This window comes from Chlamydotis macqueenii, chromosome W (assembly GCF_036417535.1).
Source record: "Chlamydotis macqueenii isolate bChlMac1 chromosome W, bChlMac1.mat, whole genome shotgun sequence".
NCBI classification, from domain to species: Eukaryota; Metazoa; Chordata; class Aves; order Otidiformes; family Otididae; genus Chlamydotis; species Chlamydotis macqueenii.
In genome coordinates, this window is record NC_141592.1 from 36,609,355 (window position 1) to 36,631,708 (window position 22,354).

The window sequence follows — 22,354 nt, forward strand, 5'->3', positions numbered from 1 at the left end:
AAGCTTTAAGATACAAGACATAGCAGAATTTATGACTTGTTTCAACAGAGGTTCGCAAAAAACTGGCTTTGTAGATAAGAAGGTTGCTGGAGTTGTTATGTCTGTAATAGTAGAAGAATGCTGTAGTGGAAAATTACTAGAAAGTAGTGAAACTTAGTTTTGCTTAGCAATCATGAATATGTATAACATGTGATTAGTAATTTTATTGGGTAAGCTTGTATGTGGCATAACGGTTGATTGGATAAGAATGAAGTAAGGAAGGTAATGCTTAAGAAGAGAAACGTATAAAAACTCACTTTTAAAAATAAACAGGGTCTCGCTTACTCCATAAGTCTAGTCCGTGTGTCCATACGCCACAAATGGCGCCCAACGTGGGGCACAACAACGACTAACTGTCGATCCGGTGGCGTAGCCTAGCTGAACTCAGAAGATCTCCCGGGAACTGAGCAGAAAGGAAGCGCACTGTGGCCACAGTTACCTCTCGCTTGACGAAGGTAAGCGGCTGGTGATACAGGGAATTAACTGTCTGCTAAATATTGCTTGATTTAGGAGACTAACTGTCTGCTAGAGAATGCCTAACAATCCTGTTTGCCTTGAAACTCACTTAAGCTTATCAGGGACTGGTATGTGTCAAGAAACTGGTATTTGTCAAGGACTAATATGTCTAGCAAAGGACGGAATGTTAGTTCCACCACAGATTCGGTCAGAAGTCGGGAAACTGCTGAAATCCCCAAGTGAAAGGAGAGCATGGGTGAATGACTAAAGTTCATCTAGAGGAAGATCAGACCCCTGAAGAAGTAAACGACCACCAGAGACAGATCTGAAATGCTAACGCAAGTGTTTTTTTAATAACCCCACCTCACTTATGTCTGTATTGTGCAATCCTATGAATATGTATACCTGCACCGTATACATTTTTGGTAAAATGTGCTGCCGGTGTGCGTGCTTTTGGAGGAGCGATCCCCCACGCACCTGGTGCCAAATAAACATGCCTGCTTTATAACTCTTTCCAAGTTGTAGAGTTTGATCCGCGTGTCAGTTTGGCGACCTAGATGGGACCCTCTCTGCTCGACCGTAGGATCGGCTGAGAGGGGGACGTCTTTGGCGCGCCCCGAGCCTTCCTCAGAAGAACTCCCTCCCTCGCCCGATCATGGCGGGAGTAGACAAGGACCATCATCAGCGGACCAGATATGTCAGAGAGGGGATACCTGTAAGTCGTGAGGAGACCTCCTACGCGAGGGAAAGGAGCTGTTGCTCACCCCTGTGTAGTCCGGACCGGGGGGGGACTGCGGGAATCCCTGAGGGCAGTACGTGGGTCCCTGTAGTGAACTGAGTGCTTGTTGTGGTTTTGTTTAGTGAGGGGGGGCCTAAGGTGGTAGCTTCTATAGGAAACTGCTAGAAGTCGCTCCCCTTTGTTCAGTGGACTCGGCCAGGCCTAGGGCGGACCCGCTGCTGGCCAAGGCTGAGCCAATTGGTAGCAGAATGTTCCCTGATAACGCCTCTGCGATAACATATTTAAGAAGGGGAAAACAGAAAAAAAGTAAGAGAAGAGAAGATGTGAAGAAGCTGAGCGGGGGCAGAGGCGCAGAGGGGGAGGCACAGGCCTCATGGGCCTTGCAGGCCTCACCCTCTGGCCTCTTGCCAGGCGGCCGACTGGGCCTGACTCGGCCCGGCCCGGCTGCAAGAAGTGGAAAGGAGATGAGAAGTGAATAAGATGTAAAAAGGATCCTGAGAGGCATCTGCCAGCCTGTTGTGAAGAATTTCTTGTGAGAGGAACGGCTGCAGGCGCCAAGGTCAGTGAAGAAGGAGGGGGAGGAGTAATGCGGCTTCTGGCCAAGATTCCCCTGCAGCCTGTGGTGACAACTATGGTAGAGCAGGTTGTCCCCCTGCAGCCCATGGAGGTCCACGGAGGAGCAGAGATCCACTTGGAGCCCGTGAAGGACCCCACACCGGGGGAGGTGGATGCCTGAAGGCAGCTGTGGCCCGCGGAGGGCCCACTGGGACAGCTGTTCTAGAGGGACTGCACCCCGTGGAAGAGATGACCCATGCCGGAGCAGTTCCACGAAGGACTGTGGCCCGTGGGAGGGACCCCACGATGGAGCAGAGGAGGAATGCGAGGAGTTCTTCCCTTGACCATGAAGCAGCGGTGTGAAACAACGCGTGATGAACTGACCGCAACCCCCATTCCCTCTTCCCCCCTGTGCCGCTCGGTGGGGGAAGGTGGTAGAGATAATGTTAAGCTTGGGAAGAGGGAGGGGTGGGAGGAGGTTATCTTGTTCTCTGTCTCATTATCCTGCTGTTTGTAGTAATAAATGAATAGTTTTCCCCAAGTCGTGTCTGTTTTGCCCATAACGGTAACTTTAAGGATTTCTCCCTGTCCTTATCTCAAACCTCGAGCCATTTTTCCTTATATTATCTCTCCCTGTTCTCTCGGAAGGTGGGGGGAGTGAGAGAGAGACTGCATAGTCTGGTCCTGATCAGGGCTGAACTAGGACAGTGCTTCTCACTGGAATAGTGGGAGCCCTGTGTGGGATAGCTATCGTTTGTCTACTGTAACCCATGGGAATTGGAATTTATATAATTGCAGCTGTAATTGATTTATGATAGTCGTTATAGGCTGTCTACTTAAGAAGTTTTGTGTGTCCGGTACCGCGGGTTGTGGGATAAGTGTTTTATTGTATTGCTAATGTTTTATGTTGCTATCTGAAGTAAGCTGGGTGAGTGTTTGGGTGAGTGAGACGCAGTCTGACTTCAGAGGGAGTGTGGAGTCCTGATCTGACAAGTGTAGGCTGTGTTAGTTGAACCGATTGTTAACCCTTTATTGTCCTGTACATGTGCATAAGGATTTTTCATGCAACCCAATATATGTTTTTGAATGTTTTGGTTGTAAATAGAACATTGAGGTACTGTTTGAGGATTATTTTTGTGTGGTGAATGTCAAGGAAACTGGTCTGACTGGGATAGGATCAAGCGTTCAGGCCAGCTTAAGCAGGTATTCAGTGGGAACTTAAAAGATGTAAGGAATCAGTAAGAATGCCACTGGTATATGGGAGGAAGTGTAGAGCAGAGTAGTGCCGGGTTCATTTGGTGTGGAGCATGGACGAGTGCCTGCCCGCTGTTGCTTGTTTGTTCGCGCTAAGTGTTTGAAGTGTCATAAGTATGTTATTTCTTTTAACGGGAAACATGAATTTTGTCTCAACAATTGTCTTGAATTGAGGTGCATTTGCTGTGGGGCGAGTACGCCCTTGCATCGTTGGCCTTGGCTAAGGTATTATTGTTGTCAATTTAATCAGGTTGTATTCTTTGGCTGAAGAATAAGCAGAGTGTCTGTTATGGGAGGCAAGCAAAGCGGCAGAGTAGTGAAAAGGAGCCCTCTGGGCTGCATTTTAGCTCACTGGAAGGAGATAGGAGAGCCGCTGGGGTGAAGTGTAAACAAGAAGACTTTAATAAAATATTGTAATCAATGATGGCCTTTGTATAAATTAGATGATGAGGAGAAATGGCCCTTTAACGGAACATTGAATTATAATACCTTGTTGCAATTGTTGTTGTTTTTGAGGAAAGAAGGGAAATGGGATGAGGTCTTGTATGCGGGCATGTTTTTTCACCCTCCGAAATCATCCCGAATATCAAACGGACTGTGGATTAGCACCCCCACAGGACCCAATGGTGATGGCTTTGGAGAAGAAAAGGAAAGAGGTGTTGCTCGGCATGCAGCATAGGGCAGAGATGTACAAAGTTGGGGAAAATAAGGGGTCCTGGGATGGGAGACCTGCCGGAGCATTATAAACCACCGGTAGGAGCACAACAATGAGGAAATGAAGGTTCCAATTCGGAAGCCCCTCCAGATAGTCCAGTATCCTCTTGCACCCAAAGTAAGAAAGAACAGATAGTGGTGCAGGCACCCCTCAGGGAGGGGGTGGGGCCAGAGGGAGGCAACAGACTCCTCTGGACCCAGGGTCGGAAATAGGAGTACAGCAGTTAGTGTCTCTATTTATAGGACAGTCAGCAAGTGATATTCGGAGGAAGTTGCAGAAATTAAGACCAACAGAGAGCAGAAATTTGGAGACTCTGTTAGATGAAGCTTGGAGAGTGTTTAACAATAGAGAAGAGGAGGATCAGAGGAAGGATAAACAGATGCTGGTAGCAGCATTACAAGATAGTCAGAGATCTAGAGGTGTGGGACCCGGGAGACCTTTGGAAAAGGACCATTGGAAAAGTGAATGTCCAAAGAGAAAAGGGAAAGGAAGGATACAGACCCACGTCAAAGAAGATTGATGGGGACCTGGGAATCTGCCCTAGCAGATCCACTGGTTATATTGAAGCTAGGGAAACAACAACAGAATATACAATTTCTAGCTGATACCGGAAATCCTGGTTTTGGCAGGGATAGAGTTAATTTTCCTCTCAGTAGCTGGTGTGATTTGGATTTCATGTGTGAAGAATGTTGATAAAACACCCTGATGATACCAGTTGTTGTGAATGAGACCAAGGACACTGTCCTGCTTTCCAAGTCTTGCTAATTTGCAGATGCAGGAAGCTGGGAGAAAGACAGACAGAATAATTGACCCAAACTGGCCAAAGAGAGTATTCCATGCCATAAATGGCATGCTCAGTATATAAGTGGGGACTGGCCAAGGCAGGTATCTGCCTTCCTGGCATCCATCTTTCTCCCTCGTTTGCTGGCATTGTTCCCTCTACCTTGCTGGCTCCCTTTTGCTCCTTTGCTTGCTGCTCGGGTTTGTTTCCGTGATCGCTGCTCGGGACGGGCTGTATCGGTCATTGGGACATCGGGTGGTGAGAAAACATACATCGCTCATTTTATATATTTTAATATCCTTATATTCTGTTATTATTGTAGTTTTCCCTTGTTATTTTAGTAAATTATCTTCTTGTCTTCGTATCAACCCCCTTCCTTCCCAGTTCTCTACCCCATCCCCCTGGGGAGGGGGAGGGGGAGCGAGAAACTGTGTGATAATTTGGGCTAAACCATCACACCGGGGCAACATTTTCGGTTTTAAACCAAGCTTTAACACCTATGGATGATGACTTTGTAACGGTAAGGGGAGCTACTGGCCAAAGTGAGAAGGCGTACTTTTTGAAACCTCTTAAATTTAAATTGGGAAAACAATTGGGAATACACAAATTTTTATATATGCCTAACTCACCAAAACCCCTATTAGGGCGAGACCTATTGGAACAACTAAAGGCGGAAATAAAAGTTGGAAAAGGAAAAGTGGAACTCCGAGTGGGAGATGACCAGCTAATTGAACTTTTGAGTCTGGCCCTCATAGATATAGATACTCCTGTTAGCTCAGGAATACCTGAGGAAGTCCAGAACCAAGTATATCCAGGGGTATGGGCCTCAGAAATACCAGGAAAAGCGAAAAATGCCTCCCCAGTAGTAGTCAGACTCAAACCAGGAGTGCGGCCTGTAAGAATCAGACAATATCCCCTCAGGACAGAAGATAGGGAAAGAATTCGACCAATAATCAGCCGGTTTATCAAACACAGGCTGTTAACAGAGTGTGAGTCAGAATATAACACTCCCATTCTACCAGTCAAAAAGTCAGATGGTAGTTACAAAATAGTACAAGATCTCAGAGCTATTAATAAAATCGTTGAAGATCTGTATCCTGTTGTAGCAAACCCATACACATTATTAACTAAATTGGCACTTGAATTGTCCTGGTTTACCATATTGGACCTGAAAGATGCCTTCTTTTGCCTACCCTTGAGCCCAGAAAGCCAGTTGCTGTTTGTATTTGAATGGGAAAACCCCGATTCTGGAAGAAGGACACGATTAACATGGACTGTGTTACCACAGGGGTTTAAGAATAACCCCACTCTTTTCGGAAACCAATTAGCTAAAGACTTGGAATGGTGGGAGTGACCACATGGAAATGGAATAATATTACAGTATGTAGATGACCTATTGATAGCCACTGAGATGAAAGAACTATGTATAATATGGACTGCTAAATTTCCTTGGACTTAATGGCTATCGAGTCTCTCCACAGAAAGCACAAGTGGCTCAGCGGCAGGTGACTTACCTCGGATACGAGATAACTGCTGGCCAAAGGACCCTAGGAACAGCAAGAAAGGAGGCCATCTGTCAGACTCCTTGACCACAGACAGCTCGCCTATGGATATATAACTATGGACTCTTGGTAAGGCCACTCTATGAACTGTTGAAACCTAATCCAAAAGACCTCACCTGGAATGGAGAGGCAGAAAAAGCATTCCAGCAACTGAAGAGGAAGCTAATGGATGCCCCTGCCTTGGGGTTACCAGATACTACTAAGCCATTCTGGCTGTTTTCTCATGAGAAGCAGGGAATAGCCCTTTGAATCCTAGCCCAAAACTTGGGATCATATAGAAGGGCAGTGGCGTACTTCTCCAAACAACTTGATGGAGTAAGTAAAGGTTGGCCTAGCTGCCCAAGGGCGATAGCAGCATTGGTGTTAAATCTCCAAGAAGCACGTAAATTTACATTAGGCCAAAAGATGACAGTGTTGATATCTCATACTGTATCCACAGTATTAGAGATAAAAGGGGGGCACTGGCTCTCACCACAAAGGTTCCTTAAATACCAGGCCATTCTGGTGGAACAGAATGTGTTGGATACCTGGAGTACCAGGGGCACTTAGTGAACAATCCAGACCGAATGGAATTGTTATGTTTGTGAGCAGCAGGCCTCAAGGACATCACTGAAGCTGCCTGTGAGAAAGTACTGAAGCCACCTGTGAGAAAATAATGAGGCCGCCTGTGAGAAAGTAAAAGAAGCAACCTTGAGAAGAAGGAAAACAGCTGGCATACATGACTGGGGGGGCTGAACATGAAGCAGGGTGCAGGTGGAGAGAGCCGTGCGCGTGAACAAAGAGACTTAACAAATCATATTTTAGCTAAGAGCGCGTGCATGATATAGTTAACCAATTAGTAGAGAGCTTGCATATGATACAGAATTAGAAGGGCTATATTAACCGGGTGTGATGGTTTAGCCCAAATCACCACACAGCTTCTCGCTCACTCTCCCCCTCCCCAGGGGAATGGGGGAGAGAATTGGGAAGGAAGGAGAACTCGTGGGTTGAGATGAAGACAATTTACTAAAATAAAAGGGAAAACTACAATAATAACAGAATATAAGGATATTAAAAAATATACAAAGTGAACAATATGTGTTTTCTCACCACCCGATGTCCCAATGACCGATACAGCCCGTCCCGAGCAGCGATCACGGAAACAAACCCGAGCAGCAAGCAAAGGAGCAAAAGGGAGCCAGCAAGGTAGGGGGAACGATGCCAGCCAAAACAAGCAGGAAGGATGGATGCCAGGAAGGCAGATACCCACCCTCGCCTGCCCCCACTTATATACTGAGCATGACGTTTATGGCATGGAATACTCTCTTTGGCCAGTTTGGATCAATTATGCTGTCTGTCTTTCTCCCAGCTTCCTGCATCTGCAAATTAGCGAGACTTGGAAAGCAGGATGGTGTCCTTGGTCTCATTCACAACAACTAGTATCATCAGGGTGTTTATGAACATTCTTCACACACAAAATCCAAAACATACCAGCTACTGAGAGGAAAAATTAACTCCATCCCTGCCAAAACCAGGACAGTATCCACCCCTTATTCCATACCATCTACGTCATGCGTATACATATACACACACATAGATGTAACTCCTTCAATCTATGGGCTATCCCTCCAAAGTCTGTTGAGTTCATTTAGTCCATGACTTTGGGTTCCATATGTCATACAGTCTTTCAGGACAAGAGAGATCGTATGTAGCATGGGACTGTTGCCTGCTGCATCTGGAACTCGCAGTTGGTACATCTGGCGTGGCTGGTGTATCATGTCCATGGTCTGCAAATTGAAGATGTTGATCTTGAGGGAATTGTTGGGCGCCAGTTCCTGTTCCATCATCGTTGCATGTCTCCTGTTTTTATTGAAACTCATTCTTCACTGATCAGGGTGTTCTTGCTGCAATACCTTTGATATGACATATAAGAACTATGGAAATGATTATATACAGTTCAAATTATTGGCTGTTCTCACCTAAAATCAGATCTCCTTGAGGTACACATCGGACTTCCCCATCCTCCCGCATCACCCACCAAGTACATCCAGGTCCCTGAGCAAAAGCAATCCCTCGGGTGGGTTTGCCTTTGCCCAGGGGAGGAATAACCCAGACCGTCTTTCCTAACATATTCCTTAGATGCACTACAGGGACTTTATCACCCTCTACAATATGTAACAGTTCTGACTGGGCAGGGCCAGCTCGATTGGTGGATCCCCGAGTGTTAACTAACCAGGTAGCTTTTGCTAAATGTTTATCCCAATTTTTGAAGGTCCCACCACCCATTGCTTTCAGTGTAGTTTTCAGCAGTCCATTGTACCGTTCAATCTTTCCAGAGGCTGGTGCGTGATAGGGGATGTGATATACCCACTCAATGCCGTGCTCTTTGGCCCAGGTATCTATGAGATTGTTTCGGAAATGAGTCCCGTTGTCTGACTCAATTCTTTCTGGAGTACCATGTCGCCAGAGAACTTGCTTCTCAAGGCCCAAGATGGTGTTTCGGGCAGTGGCATGGGGTACAGGATAGGTCTCTAGCCACCCAGTGGTGGCTTCCACCATTGTAAGCACATGGCGCTTACCTTGACGGGTTTGTGGGAGTGTGATGTAATCAATTTGCCAGGCCTCTCCATACTTATACTTCAGCCATCGTTCCCCATACCAAAGAGGCTTTAACCGCTTGGCCTGCTTAATTGCAGCACATGTTTCACATTCATGGATAACCTGTGCAATGGTATCCATGGTCAAGTCCACCCCTCGATCACGAGCCCATTTGTATGTTGCATCTCTACCTTGATGGCCCGAGGTGTCATGAGCCCACCGAGCTAAAAATAGTTCACTTCTGTGTTGCCAGTCTAGGTCCACTTGGGAAACTTTAATCTTAGCAGCCTGATCCACCCTTTGGTTATTTTGGTGTTCTTCTGTGGCTCGACTCTTGGGTATGTGGGCATCTATGTGACGTACTTTTACAACGAGATTCTCTAACCGGGCAGCAATATCTTGCCACAGTGCAGCAGCCCAGATGGGCTTGCCTCTGCGCTGCCAGTTGCTCTGCTTCCACTGCTTTAACCACCCCCACAGAGCATTTGCCACCATCCATGAGTCAGTGTAGAGATAGAGTTTTGGCCATTTTTCCCGTTCAGCGATGTCCAAAGCCAACTGGATGGCCTTCACCTCTGCAAACTGACTCGATTCACCTTGGCCATCAGTAGCTTCTGCAACTCGTCGTGTAGGACTCCACACAGCAGCTTTCCACTTCCGATGTTTTCCTACAATACGACAGGACCCATCAGTGAACAGGGCGTATCTCTTCTCATCTTCTGGTAAATTATTATATGGTGGGGCTTCTTCAGCACGTGTCACCTCTTCCTCTGGCGGCATTCCAAAATCTTTGCCTTCTGGCCAATCTGTGATTACTTCTAAGATTCCTGGGCGATTGGGGTTTCCTATTCGGGCTCGCTGTGTGATCAGTGCGACCCATTTACTCCACGTGGCATCAGTTGCATGATGTGTAGAGGGGACCTTTCCTTTGAACATCCAGCCCAGCACTGGCAATCGTGGTGCCAGGAGGAGCTGTGCTTCAGTACCAATCACTTCTGAAGCAGCTCGAACTCCTTCGTATGCTGCCAGTATCTCTTTTTCAGTTGGAGTATAGCGAGCCTCAGATCCTCTATATCCCTGGCTCCAAAAGCCTAGGGGTCGACCTCGAGTCTCCCCTGGTGTTCTCTGCCAGAGACTCCAGGTAGGGCCATTCTCCCCGGCTGCGGTGTAGAGGATGTTTTTAACATGTTGCCCTGTCCGGACTGGCCCAAGGGCTACTGCATGAACAATCTCCTGTTTAATTTGTTCAAAGGCTTGTCGTTGTTCAGGGCCCCATTTAAAATCATTCCTCTTTCGAGTCACTTCATAGAGAGGGCTTACAATCATACTGTAATTTGGAATATGCATTCTCCAGAAACCCACAACGCCCAAGAAAGCCTGTGTTTCCTTTTTGTTAGCTGGTGGAGCCATAGCTGTTATTTTGTTGACCACATCCATTGGAATGTGACGACGTCCATCTTGCCATTTTACTCCTAAAAACTGGATCTCTTGTGCAGGCCCCTTGACTTTGCTTTGTTTTATGGCAAAACCGGCTTTCAGAAGGATTTGGATTATTTTCTCTCCTTTTTGAAAAACTTCTGCTGCTGTGTTGCCCCATACGATGATGTCATCAATGTATTGCAGGTGCTCTGGAGCTCCACCCTTTTCTAGTACAGTCTGGATCAGTCCATGGCAAATGGTGGGGCTGTGTTTCCACCCCTGGGGCAGTCGATTCCAGGTGTACTGGACACCCCTCCAAGTGAAAGCAAACTGTGGCCTGCATTCTGGTGCCAAAGGGATGGAGAAGAACGCATTAGCAATATTGATGGTGGCATACCACTTGGCTGCTTTTGACTCCAGTTCATACTGAAGTTCTAGCATGTCCGGCATGGCAGCACTCAGTGGTGGTGTTACCTCATTCAGGCCACGATAGTCCACTGTTAGTCTCCATTCTCCGTTAGATTTTCTCACTGGCCATATGGGACTGTTAAAGGGTGAACGGGACTTGCTGATCACTCCCTGGCTCTCCAGTCGACGAATCAGCTTGAGGATGGGGATTGTGGAGTCTCGGTTGGTGCGGTATTGCCGCCGGTGCACTGTGGTGGTAGCAATTGGTACCTGTTGTTCCTCAACCTTCAGTAATCCCACAACAGAAGGGTCCTTTGAGAGCTTGGGCAAGGTGGCCAGCTGTTTATTTTCCTCCGTCTCCACAGTGGCTATACCAAAAGCCCACCGGTACCCTCTTGGGTCTTTGAAATACCCACTCCTGAGGTAATCTATACCAAGAATGCAGGGAGCATCTGGGCCAGTCACTATGGGGTGCTTTTGCCACTCATTTCCAGTCAAACTTACTTCAGCCTCCAATACAGTCAGTTCTTGGGATCCTCCTGTCACTCCAGAAATACAAATGGGTTCTGCCCCTTTATAGCTTGATGGCATTAGGGTACACTGTGCACCAGTGTCTACTAGAGCCTTATACTCTCGTGGGTCTGATGTGCCAGGCCATTTAATCCATACAGTCCAATAAACTCTGTTGTCCCTCTCCTCCACCTGGCTGGAGGCAGGGCCCCTCTAATCTTGCTCATAATATTCATCGCTCACTTCCTGTGAATATGAATCAGAATTCCCTTCCATAGGATCATAGGTAAGATCAGCCCTTCTATTCCGTCTGGGGAACTGTCCACTGGAGACCGGAGCAGCAGTTTTCCGGGGAGAACCTCTATTTGCAAATGTCTTTCCCCGCAGCTCACGTACCCGTGCCTCTAGGTCTGAGGTAGGTTTCCCATCCCACTTTCTCATGTCCTCTCCTTGGTCACGCAAGGTAAACCACAGGATACCTCGCCGTGTGTACCGTCTCTCTTGAGCAGGGAAACGTTTACTCCTAATAGCTGAAATACTGCTCTGTATGGGCGGGGAGTAGGACCTATCCTCTTTTAACTGCTGGACCTCCCGAGACAGTTTCTCCACAGCTGAGACGAGGGAAGAAGAGAGAGTGTCTTCATATTGCCGGAGCTGACTAGCCAATTCATCTATTGTTGGTCCCTCTCCCTCTTTCCAGAGCATAATTGCCAATGAATTGGCATACGATGATGGTACACTCCGTAGAAACTTCCGCCACATGAGCCGTGTGCACCGGACTTCATCTGGATCTTGGGGTGACTCCTCGCTGTCTAGGTCACTATAAATGGCTTCCAGCACATCTAATTCCCTTAGGTACTGGATACCTCTCTCTATAGTGGTCCACTTGCCTGGATGATAAGTAATATCTTCCTTGAAGGGATATCTTTCCTTCATACTTGACAGGAGCCGCCTCCAGAGGCTGAGAGCTTGTGCACCTCTTCCAATCACTTTGTCAATGCCTGCTTCCCTAGAAAGGGATCCCAGCTGTTTAGCTTCCTTACCTTCTAATTCCAGGCTACTGGCCCCATTATCCCAGCATCGAAGCAACCAGGTGAGAAAGTGCTCGCCTGGACGGCGGCCAAAATCTTTTTGTATGTCTCGCAACTCATTCAGGGATAAGGATCGGGTGGTTTCAGTCTCATTTATGAGTTCCTCTCTCATGAGTTCCTCTCTCATGAGTTCCTCTTCTTCTTCCTCTGTTCGTGATGGTCCTGGTTTTCCCTCATCCCTTACTAAACGAGCTGACTTTCGCTTCCAAGATTTCTTCTTCTGTACAGGGGCGACTGATACTGACACAGGTTGGTTCTCTGATTCGGCTGCAGTGCCAGTAGCTAGAGTTGGAGTAGCCACAGTGCCTGTCATTGGGGCTGGAGTAGCCACAGGGCCGGTAGCTGGGGCTGGAGCAGCTGCAGTGCCGGTAGCCGGGGCTGGTGTAGCCACAGTGCCGGTAGCCGGGGCTGGAGCAGCTGCAGGGCTGGTAGCCGGGGCTGGAGTAGCCGCAGGGCCGGTAGCTGGGGCTGGAGCAGCTGCAGTGCCGGTAGCCAGGGCTGGAGTAGCCGCAGGGCCGGTAGCCGGGGCTGGAGTAGCCAGGGTATCGGTCGGTTGATTTTTTCTCCCTTCTTCCTGAGGGTGCTGCACGTTAAGCAGTGTTTGGTAGATACTAGCCAGTGCCCAGCACAAAGCGGTAAGCTTTGCCTCTTTAGAATAGCTATGGCATTTTTCTTTCAAATATTCAATCACTTCATCTGGATTCTGTAGTTGTTTGGGAGTGAAGTTCCAGACCATTGGAGGTGAGAAGTTTTCTAGGTACCTGCCTGTCTTCTCCCACATACCATGCCACCCCTGCCCCTCCAACCTCAAGGTAGATCTCCGGGTGAATTTTGTAAATAATTGTTTAATCCTAAACAACATCTGAAACCCATTTAGGACACAGAGCAATAGGAGTATGCTGGCTTGCACATCCCAAGGATATTCAAAATTCTTGAGAGCTGATGTGACTCGCTCAAAAGAAAAAGGGAAGGTAAAGGAGTATGGGAAGGTACCCTCCTCTGACTTCCCCATAGATTGGTTCTCCAGGGAGAAAAAGAAAAATGTGTGATTATTAATAATTCTTACCAAATGGCATCCAAAGTACGGAGTTGCCAGCAATGCCGAAAACAAGGACCAGATTAGTTTAATGACCAGTGATGATACCATATCATAAGCCAGTAGTGCCCAGTAAATCAAAATGAGAATTCTCATCCATTTCCGAGAAGTGATAAACAGCATCAAAGGAAATATGTGACAGGAAAGACATAACACAACCATGTGAACACGTAGTACAACATTGTGACCAGGGATTCAAATAAAATAATGAGCACTTGTAACAACTTTAACACACTCTAGTCAGATCTGTCCTTACCTCAACCCTTCGAGCCCCACGTTGGGCGCCAAAATGACTGTGATGGTTTAGCCCAAATCACCACACAGCTTCTCGCTCACTCTCCCCCTCCCCAGGGGAATGGGGGAGAGAATTGGGAAGGAAGGAGAACTCGTGGGTTGAGATGAAGACAATTTACTAAAATAAAAGGGAAAACTACAATAATAACAGAATATAAGGATATTAAAAAATATACAAAGTGAACAATATGTGTTTTCTCACCACCCGATGTCCCAATGACCGATACAGCCCGTCCCGAGCAGCGATCACGGAAACAAACCCGAGCAGCAAGCAAAGGAGCAAAAGGGAGCCAGCAAGGTAGGGGGAACGATGCCAGCCAAAACAAGCAGGAAGGATGGATGCCAGGAAGGCAGATACCCACCCTCGCCTGCCCCCACTTATATACTGAGCATGACGTTTATGGCATGGAATACTCTCTTTGGCCAGTTTGGATCAATTATGCTGTCTGTCTTTCTCCCAGCTTCCTGCATCTGCAAATTAGCAAGACTTGGAAAGCAGGATGGTGTCCTTGGTCTCATTCACAACAACTGGTATCATCAGGGTGTTTATGAACATTCTTCACACACAAAATCCAAAACATACCAGCTACTGAGAGGAAAAATTAACTCCATCCCTGCCAAAACCAGGACACCGGGATGTATCAACAATAAATTGGCATTTGCTTGATCATATTGGTCGTCAGCAGTGTCCGTTACTTCCGCGTCAGCAAGAATGATGTGGAAATAGTGGTTACTAACATTGTCAACCCAGCATCTTTCCTCAGCGGAATTACGGGAGAACCGCTATCGCATGACTGCCTGGAAACGATTGAAGCAGTCTATTCCAGCCGACCGAACCTGAAAGAGGAGCCACTGGAAGATGCTGAAGACTCTTGGTACACAGATGGAAGCAGCTTTGTTGGACAAGGCGTCCGCAAAGCAGGGTATGCGGTAACTACTATGGATCAGGTAATAGAATCTGCATCCCTTGCCCCAAATACCTCCGCACAAAAGGCAGAAATAATAGCTTTAACCCGAGCATTGGAACTGGCTAAAGACAAGAAGATTAATGTCTGGACGGACTCCAAATACACTTTTGGGGTAGTCCATGCCCATGGGGCGATATGGAAGGAAAGGGGACTCCTATCCACCCAAGGGAAATATATAAAACATGCTGAAGAAATTCTTAGGCTTCCGGAAGCAGTGCAGCTACCCGAGAAAGTAGCTATCATGCATTGTAAGGCTCATCAGAAAGGAAATACCACTCAGGAATTGGGCAATGCTATGGTGGATCGGGAAGCCAAAAGAGCGGCTGAGAGGGGCGAATTAGAGGTGGTCTTTGATCCCAGACGGTAAAATACAAATTGATTGTGAACCCAAGTATTCCAAAGAGGATCGAAAATTAGTTGAAGATTTAGGTGGAAAAATAGAGAAGGGTAGGTGGGCAAAGACTCTGCGAAGCAGAATAATAATTCCATTTGCATTATTGTGGGCCATAATTATGGCAGAACACAGAAAATCCCATTGGGGAGCTGTGTGAAATATGTTTGCAGAATAATCCTAAAATAATCCCTAAAGCCCGACTCAGACAAATAGGGAAAGGAAACTATCCAGGTCAGCAATGGCAAATTGATTTCTCAGAACTCCCAAGAAAAGGGGGGTTCCGGTATCTGGTTAGTCCTGACGGACACCTTTTCAGGCTGGCCAGAAGCATTTCCTTGCCGAACCAATAAAGCTAGGGAGGTAACTAAAGCGTTTGTCGTGGTTTTGTTTAGTGAGGGGGGGCCTAAGGTGGTAGCTTCTGTAGGAAACCGCTAGAAGTCGCTCCCCTTTGTTCAGTGGACTTGGCCAGGCCTAGGGCGGACCCACTGCTGGCCAAGGCCAAGCCGATTGGTAGCAGAATGTCCCGTGATAACGCCTCTTCGATAACGTATTTAAGAAGGGGAAAACAGAAAAAAAGAAAGAGAAGAGAAGATGTGAAGAAGCTGAGCAGGGGCAGAGGCGCAGAGGGGGAGGCACAGGCCTCATGGGACTTGCAGGCCTCACCCTCTGGCCTCTCGCCAGGCAGCCGACTGGGCCCGACTCGGTCCAGCCTGGCTGCAAGAAGTGGAAAGGAGATGAGAAGTGAATAAGATGTAAAAAAGATCCTGAGAGACATCTACCAGCCTGTTGTGAGGAACGGCTGCAGATGCCAAGGTCAGTGAAGAAGGAGGGGGAGGAGTAATGCGGCTCCTGGCCAAGATTCCCCTGTAGCCTGTGGTGACGACCATTGTGGAGCAGGTTGTCCCCCTGCAGCCCGTGGAGGTCCACGGAGGAGCAGAGATCCTCTTGGAGCCAGTGAAGGACCCCGTACCGGGGGAGGTGGATGCCTGAAGGCAGCTGTGGCCCGTGGAGGGCCCGCTGGGACAGCTGTTCTAGAGGGACTGCACCCCGTGGAAGAGATGACCCACGCCGGAGCAGTTCCACGAAGGACTGTGGCCCGTGGGAGGGACCCCACGATGGAGCAGAGGAGGAATGCGAGGAGTTCTTCCCCCAACCATGAAGCAGCGGCGTGAAACAACATATGATGAACTGACTGCAACCCCCATTCCCTCTTCCCCCCTGTGCCGCTCGGGAGGGGAAGGTAGTAGAGATAATGTTAAGCTTGGGAAGAGGGAGGGGTGGGAGGAGGTTATCTTGTTCTCTGTCTCATTATCCTGCTGTTTGTAGTAATAAATGAATAGTTTTCCCCAAGTCGAGTCTGTTTTGCCCGTGACGGTAACTTTAAGGATTTCTCCCTGTCCTTATCTCAAACCTCGAGCCGTTTTTCCTTATATTATCTCTCCCTGTTCTCTCGGAAGGTGGGGGGAGTGAGAGAGAGACTGCATAGTCTGGTCCTGATCAGGGCTGAACTACGACAGCGTTACTACAAGAAATTGTACTGAGATTCGGGATTCCTGCAACAATCTCCTCAGATAGAGGACCACATTTTATTGCAAAAATTGTTCAACAAGTTAGTAAGCTCTTGGGAATAGATTGGCAGTTACATACCTCATATAGGCCATAAGTGAGTGGTCAAGTGGAAAAGGTGAATCACTTAATTAAGTTACAGATTGTAAAACTAGGGCAAGAGGCCGGATTATCTTGGCCACAATCTTTACCTTTGGCACTCCTGAGGATCAGAACAAAGCCCAGAACTAAAGAAGGATTGAGTCCTTTTGAAATATTGTATGGGAGGCCTTATATCATACAGGCGGGAATATCAACTCAGATTGGAGATGAAACATTATCTGATTACGTAATAAGTCTGCAGAAAGAACTTCAAGAGGTAGAGAAACTGGTCTTAGGAACCAGAGCCCAAGGTCTTGATGGGCCGGTGCATGATGTTAAACCTGGCGATTATGTGTATGTTAAGTCCTTTACAGACTCACCTTTGGAACCAAAGTGGGAAGGCCCATTCCAGGTGCTGCTGACATCCCATACAGCGATCAAGATTAAAGAACAGACCTTGTGGGTGCATCACACCAGAGTGAAGAAAGCTCCTAAGCCACGATGGGAATCGACACCTGTGGGACCATTAAAGCTTCGCATCCAAAAACGATGACGTGCGTTCTCATGACTCTGCTGAACTGTAACTTAATGAGTGCTTGGGAATGGCCTCAGACAAATGTTCATTTTGGGTATACAGGAAGTGAGGGAAAATATCTGAAAGGGCTGAATTTGGCAACTGTTGTAGTATATAATGACAACATGACACTGCAACCAGCTGGAGAAGAAAGAATAGATTCATTCTATACCTGGACAGTTGAAGAAGGAAAGGAGGTTCAGATAGGTTGTAGACTCCTTAATGTAAGTAATCCACCTCCTCTCTTAACTCAAATTACAGTCAGGAACTCCCACAATTGGGAATTGGGATTTGAGATAGGTGAAATAGCATATAGAGGAAAGGAGATTTGTTGGTATCCCTTCCATGTAACTCAAACAGTGTCTATTGTGTGTTTGGGGGCAACTCAAAAGGAGAATCAAGCTTTATCTTTCAGATTTCAGTTACAGACACCGAAAAGGACCACTACTCCTCCTACTTACACTACTTTGACTCAGGCTACTGAATCAAGTTCTGCAGAGCCCGAGCAGTTGGAACCATATGTGTATCCAACAGGGCCATATGTAATTAAATATGTCAGCCAACAACAGGTAGTATTTAATCCAACATGGTCTCTTAAACAAGTTGAACTATCGGTGCAGAACAATATCTCCACCATTCAACCAGCCTGCACACGATTTCTAAAACCCTCATATGCGGGATGGATGACATGGCTATATAAAAGAACCCAAATGAGAACAAAGAGAGATTTGACTGGTGCACTAGGAACAGGACTGGGAGTTTTGAATAGTATAGATACTGAGATAATAAAGAACAAACTCACCATGGCAATCAGTGACTTGAACAAAATACAATACCCTTTAAGATCTTCTCTCCTCACTTTAGGAAATCGTCAATGGCTTATGGCAAATGCATTACCACAATGGGAAGAGCTTAATTAAAAGGATAATGAATTAATTGTAGATGCATTAGACATAGTTCAAACTAATGTTTCTAAAGCACTCAGTTGTATCCAGGCCCAATTATGGATACAGTCAATAGCAGCTACAATCATCAGGGAAGGAGAGGCGGAATCCTGCCAAGAGAAATCCGAAAGGTAATTTGGGATAATGCAACTGAATTTGAAAGGAAATTCCAATCGCGGTGGCACTTAGTTAATTTTACCTTTGACCCTACTAGCAACACAGCCACAGCCTTTGTACTAACTATATCTAAAGCCTTGGTGTATAATATATATCCAATTGCTGCATTACGATTAAATCACCGTGGAGCTGTACTGTATCCCTTAGAACATAAGGTATGGGCTATGAAAAATGGAAAGAAATGGCAAATTACTGATGTCGAGGCCTGTGCTGTGCAAGACCAGCAGGGATTTATTTGTGAAGGTAATACCATAAAAGCGCAGGATATTTGTCTGGATACGGAACAAAATGTTTGTCACTTTGAGATACATCCCAATGAGACCCTAGAAACCATTGTAATTTACAGGGGTATGGGATGTGTTTGTTTAAGGACTGTATGTGATTTTGTACAGGTTGATGACCTAATAGTGGACATGAATAACCATCCAAATATTTGCATCTGCAATTTTTTTAGTCTCACAGGATGTGATTTTAATTATACTGCTCCTGTCATTACCTATCAATTGATACGATCTAGTCATGAATTGATTCAAGATTTGCAGCCCACCCCTATTGGAATGAATCTTGCTCTGGTAAGGGAACTACTGCATCATGAGAATTTAGAGAGGTTGATAAAGCAAGTCCAGGAAAGTGGCTGAAATACTTTAATTACTATCCAACATGATGCAGAAAGAATACACCAAATAATGGAACGAGTGAAGTCAGACGGAGAACACTATTGGTGGGATGTGTTCATGGGTTATTCCCCATCTGCTACCAAGATCTTAAACATACTGACCCACCCGATACTGATATTACTGATAGTCATGGCAATATTAACGGAAGTAAATCTTATCTTTTGGTATAAGCTGAAGAAGCTTGCTGAACAAATATGTGCCTTAAAATTAGTAATGAAATATAATGAACCACTTTTAACAGCAAAAGAATTTGCTTAGGGGAAAGAAAAGGGGGGAACTGATACAGGGAATTAACTGTCTGCTAAATATTGCTTGATTTAGGAGACTAACTGTCTGCTAGAGAGCAGCCCTGAGGAGAAAGACCTGGGAGTGTTGGTAGACGAGAGGTTCAACATGAGTGGGCAATGCGCCCTTGCGGCCCAGAAGGCCAACCGCATCCTGGGCTGCATCAAGAGAAGCGTGGCCAGCAGGTCGAGGGAGGTGATTCTCCCCCTCTACTCTGCCCTGGTGAGACCCCACCTGGAGTACTGTGTCCAGTTCTGGAGTCCCCAACACAAGAAGGACATGGACCAGTTGGAAAGGGTCCAGAGGAGGGCCACAAAGATGATCAGAGGGCTGGAGCACCTCTCCTATGAGGCCAGGCTGAGAGAGTTGGGGCTGTTCAGCCTGGAGAAGAGGAGGCTCCGGGGAGACCTTAGAGAAGTCTTCCAGTACCTCAAGGGGGCCTACAGGAAAGGTGGGGAGAAGCTGTTCAGTAGGGCCTGTTGTGATAGAACAAGGGGTAATGGGTTTAAATTAGAAGGAGGTAGGTTTAGATTAGATATTAGAAAAAAAATTTTTACAATGAGAGTTGTAGAGCACTGGAACAGGTTGCCCAGAAAGGTGGTGGATGCCCCATCCCTGGAATCGTTCAAGGCCAGGCTGGATGAGGCTCTGAGCAACCTGATCTAGTCAGGGATGTCCCTGCTTCTTGCAGGGGGGTTGGACTAGATGACCGTTGAAGGTCCCTTCCAACTCTAACTATTCTATGATTCTATGATTCTATGCTAGAGAATGCCTAACAATCCTGTTTGCCTTGAAACTCACTTGAGCTTATCAGGGATTGGTATGTGTCAAGGACTAATATGTCTAGCAAAGGACGGAATGTTAGTTCCACCACAGATTCGGTCAGAAGTCGGGAAACTGCTGAAATCCCCAAGTGAAAGGAGAGCATGGGTGAATGACTAAAGTTCATCTAGAGGAAGATCAGACCCCTGAAGAAGTAAACGACCACCAGAGACAGATCTGAAATGCTAACGCAAGTGTTTTTTTAATAACCCCACCTCACTTATGTCTGTATTGTGCAATCCTATGAATATGTATACCTGCACCATATAAATTTTTCGTAAAATGTGCTGTTGGTGTGCATGCTTTTTGGAGGAGCGATCCCCCACGCACCCGGTGCCAAATAAACATGCCTGCTTTATAACTCTTTCCAAGTTGTAGAGTTTGATCTGCATGTCACTGGGAATGATGGGGAACAAATTGTCTCCAGAGCAGAGAGCTTATGTAGATACCTTCAAACAAATGCTCTGAACGCAAGGAAAAGTTTTAGAAGAGGAAGAATTGAAATGCATTCTTTTATGGGCATCAAAAGCTGACCTCTCCGTAAATACCACTAACATTTACAACCTGGAGGTTTGGGACAAAATAGGTTTCCATCTATGGGACTGTGCTACAAAAAATGATAAGGTTGCCGCCGCTTTATTGAGCCTCTGGCGAACCATCTTTGAAACTTTAAAAGCTGACGTTGGCTCACAAACAAAGGAAGCAGAAGCGGCACCTTCAGCTTCTTCACTGTCGCCTTCTCTGGCAGACCCTGCCGTAAGACCAAAAACTAAACCTGCTGCTGCTGTTCCTGCGGTTCTGCCGCCTGATAATCCTGATGATGATCCTTTTGATCCAGGGCCTATTGATGCAGAAAAGGAGCCTGATTTATATCCTCCTGACCCTCATGATAAATGGGCAGCTGTAAGGGGAGAAGCAAGGCGAGCAGGGGATGTGGATATGCTGCATGCTTTCCCTGTAGTGTATGTGCCTGATCAAGACCCGTGGTGGGAAGGTCTCTCGTATGCTCTTATTAAGGATATCAGGTGAACGGTGACAGACCACGGACTTGGGGCTCCATATACAATGCATTTAATACAGTCTGTCTGTGATACTCATGTGTTTATCCCAAATGATTTTAAAACTTTGTTTCACTTAATAATGATGGACATGCAATACACTTTGTGGGAGTCAAAGATGAAGCAGCTTGCAGGCGTCCAGGCTAATGAAAATTTGACATTAGGGAGGCGCGATCCATTGCGAGCGGTCACTGCAGACGCGTTATTGGGGCAAGGCGATCACAGCACCAATGCCGTGCAGGCTAGAATCTGCCAGGCGGGTTTGCAGCAGTTTAAACAATTGGCGCTCCGTGCTTTAAAAACCGTCCCTGGAGCGGAGCCAGGGCCAGCGGGAGCCGCTGGAGGAGGAGGCGGGGAAGGCGCCCGGAGCCGCCTTGAGCAAGGAGGCGTCAGGGCCACAGCCCCGGGGAAAAGGCCCGCCCGGCCCAGCAGCGCCGCAGGAAGCGCTGGGAGGCGGAGGAGGGGCTGCCCGACCCCTCGTCCAGCAGCGCCACACCACCTACGTGATCAAGCTGTGCGACCGCAGCGCGGAGCTGGGGCAGTTCCCCGAGGGCACCCCCCGATACTCCGTGTGCCGCGCCTGGATGCGCAACTGCCCCACGGCGCGCGCCCCCCCCCGGCATCTCCTCCCAAAAGAAAAACTGCTGCGACTACATAAATTGGTGGATGAACAGCTAAAAGCTGGTCACATAGTCCCCACTTCCCGCCTTTGCTTACAAATCCACCATAGATATGAAAAAGAGACTTTTGATGAACTGAACAACAAAACTGAATTTTATTGTAAAACATATATAAACCAAGTTAACAACAACTAACAACAAACAGAAACAAACAGGAACTGTGAAAACAACTTATTCACAACAATCATGGTAGTAGCAGTAAAGGATAGAGGCCAACATAAAAATAAAACTGAAAAATGCAACACATAATATTAAATAAATTAGTACTCTCAGACACCCCCAATCGACCACTTCAACATCTCTGCCACGGGCAGCACTGGCTGTTTCTCTCTCTGCCCCCACAGCAGGTCTCATGGAGCTGGAAGTGAAACAACAACAACAAGAAAAACCTCGATCAAAGTTAAAGGAGACCTCTTGGGATTAATGATACCAACCTCGCTAATCACCTCGCGTGGTGATCGAGTGCTCATCTAGGCCTCTCCTCTCCACTGAGCGACGACTGCTCGATAGTGACATTCTAATGATAAGAGAACATTGCACCACCATAGCCGAGCAACAGAAAAAATAAAAGGAATAAAGGAAAAGAGAAAACATTACCGCTTGTGGATCCGCCGACATCTTGGAGACAGGTG

At 46.9% G+C, this 22,354-nt stretch overlaps 1 protein-coding gene across 1 annotated transcript in view; it reads left to right on the top strand.

Annotated features, from left to right (window-relative positions):
- Positions 1-21,857, top strand: part of LIN37 (lin-37 DREAM MuvB core complex component) — a 63,784-nt gene extending 41,927 nt beyond the window's left edge. Inside the window, 3 exon segments of the mRNA XM_086769426.1 lie at positions 1,079-1,210; positions 20,733-20,887; positions 21,357-21,857. Of these exon segments, the coding sequence (XP_086625552.1) occupies positions 1,079-1,210; positions 20,733-20,887; positions 21,357-21,857 (788 nt within the window).
- The last annotated feature ends 497 nt before the right edge of the window (positions 21,858-22,354 follow it).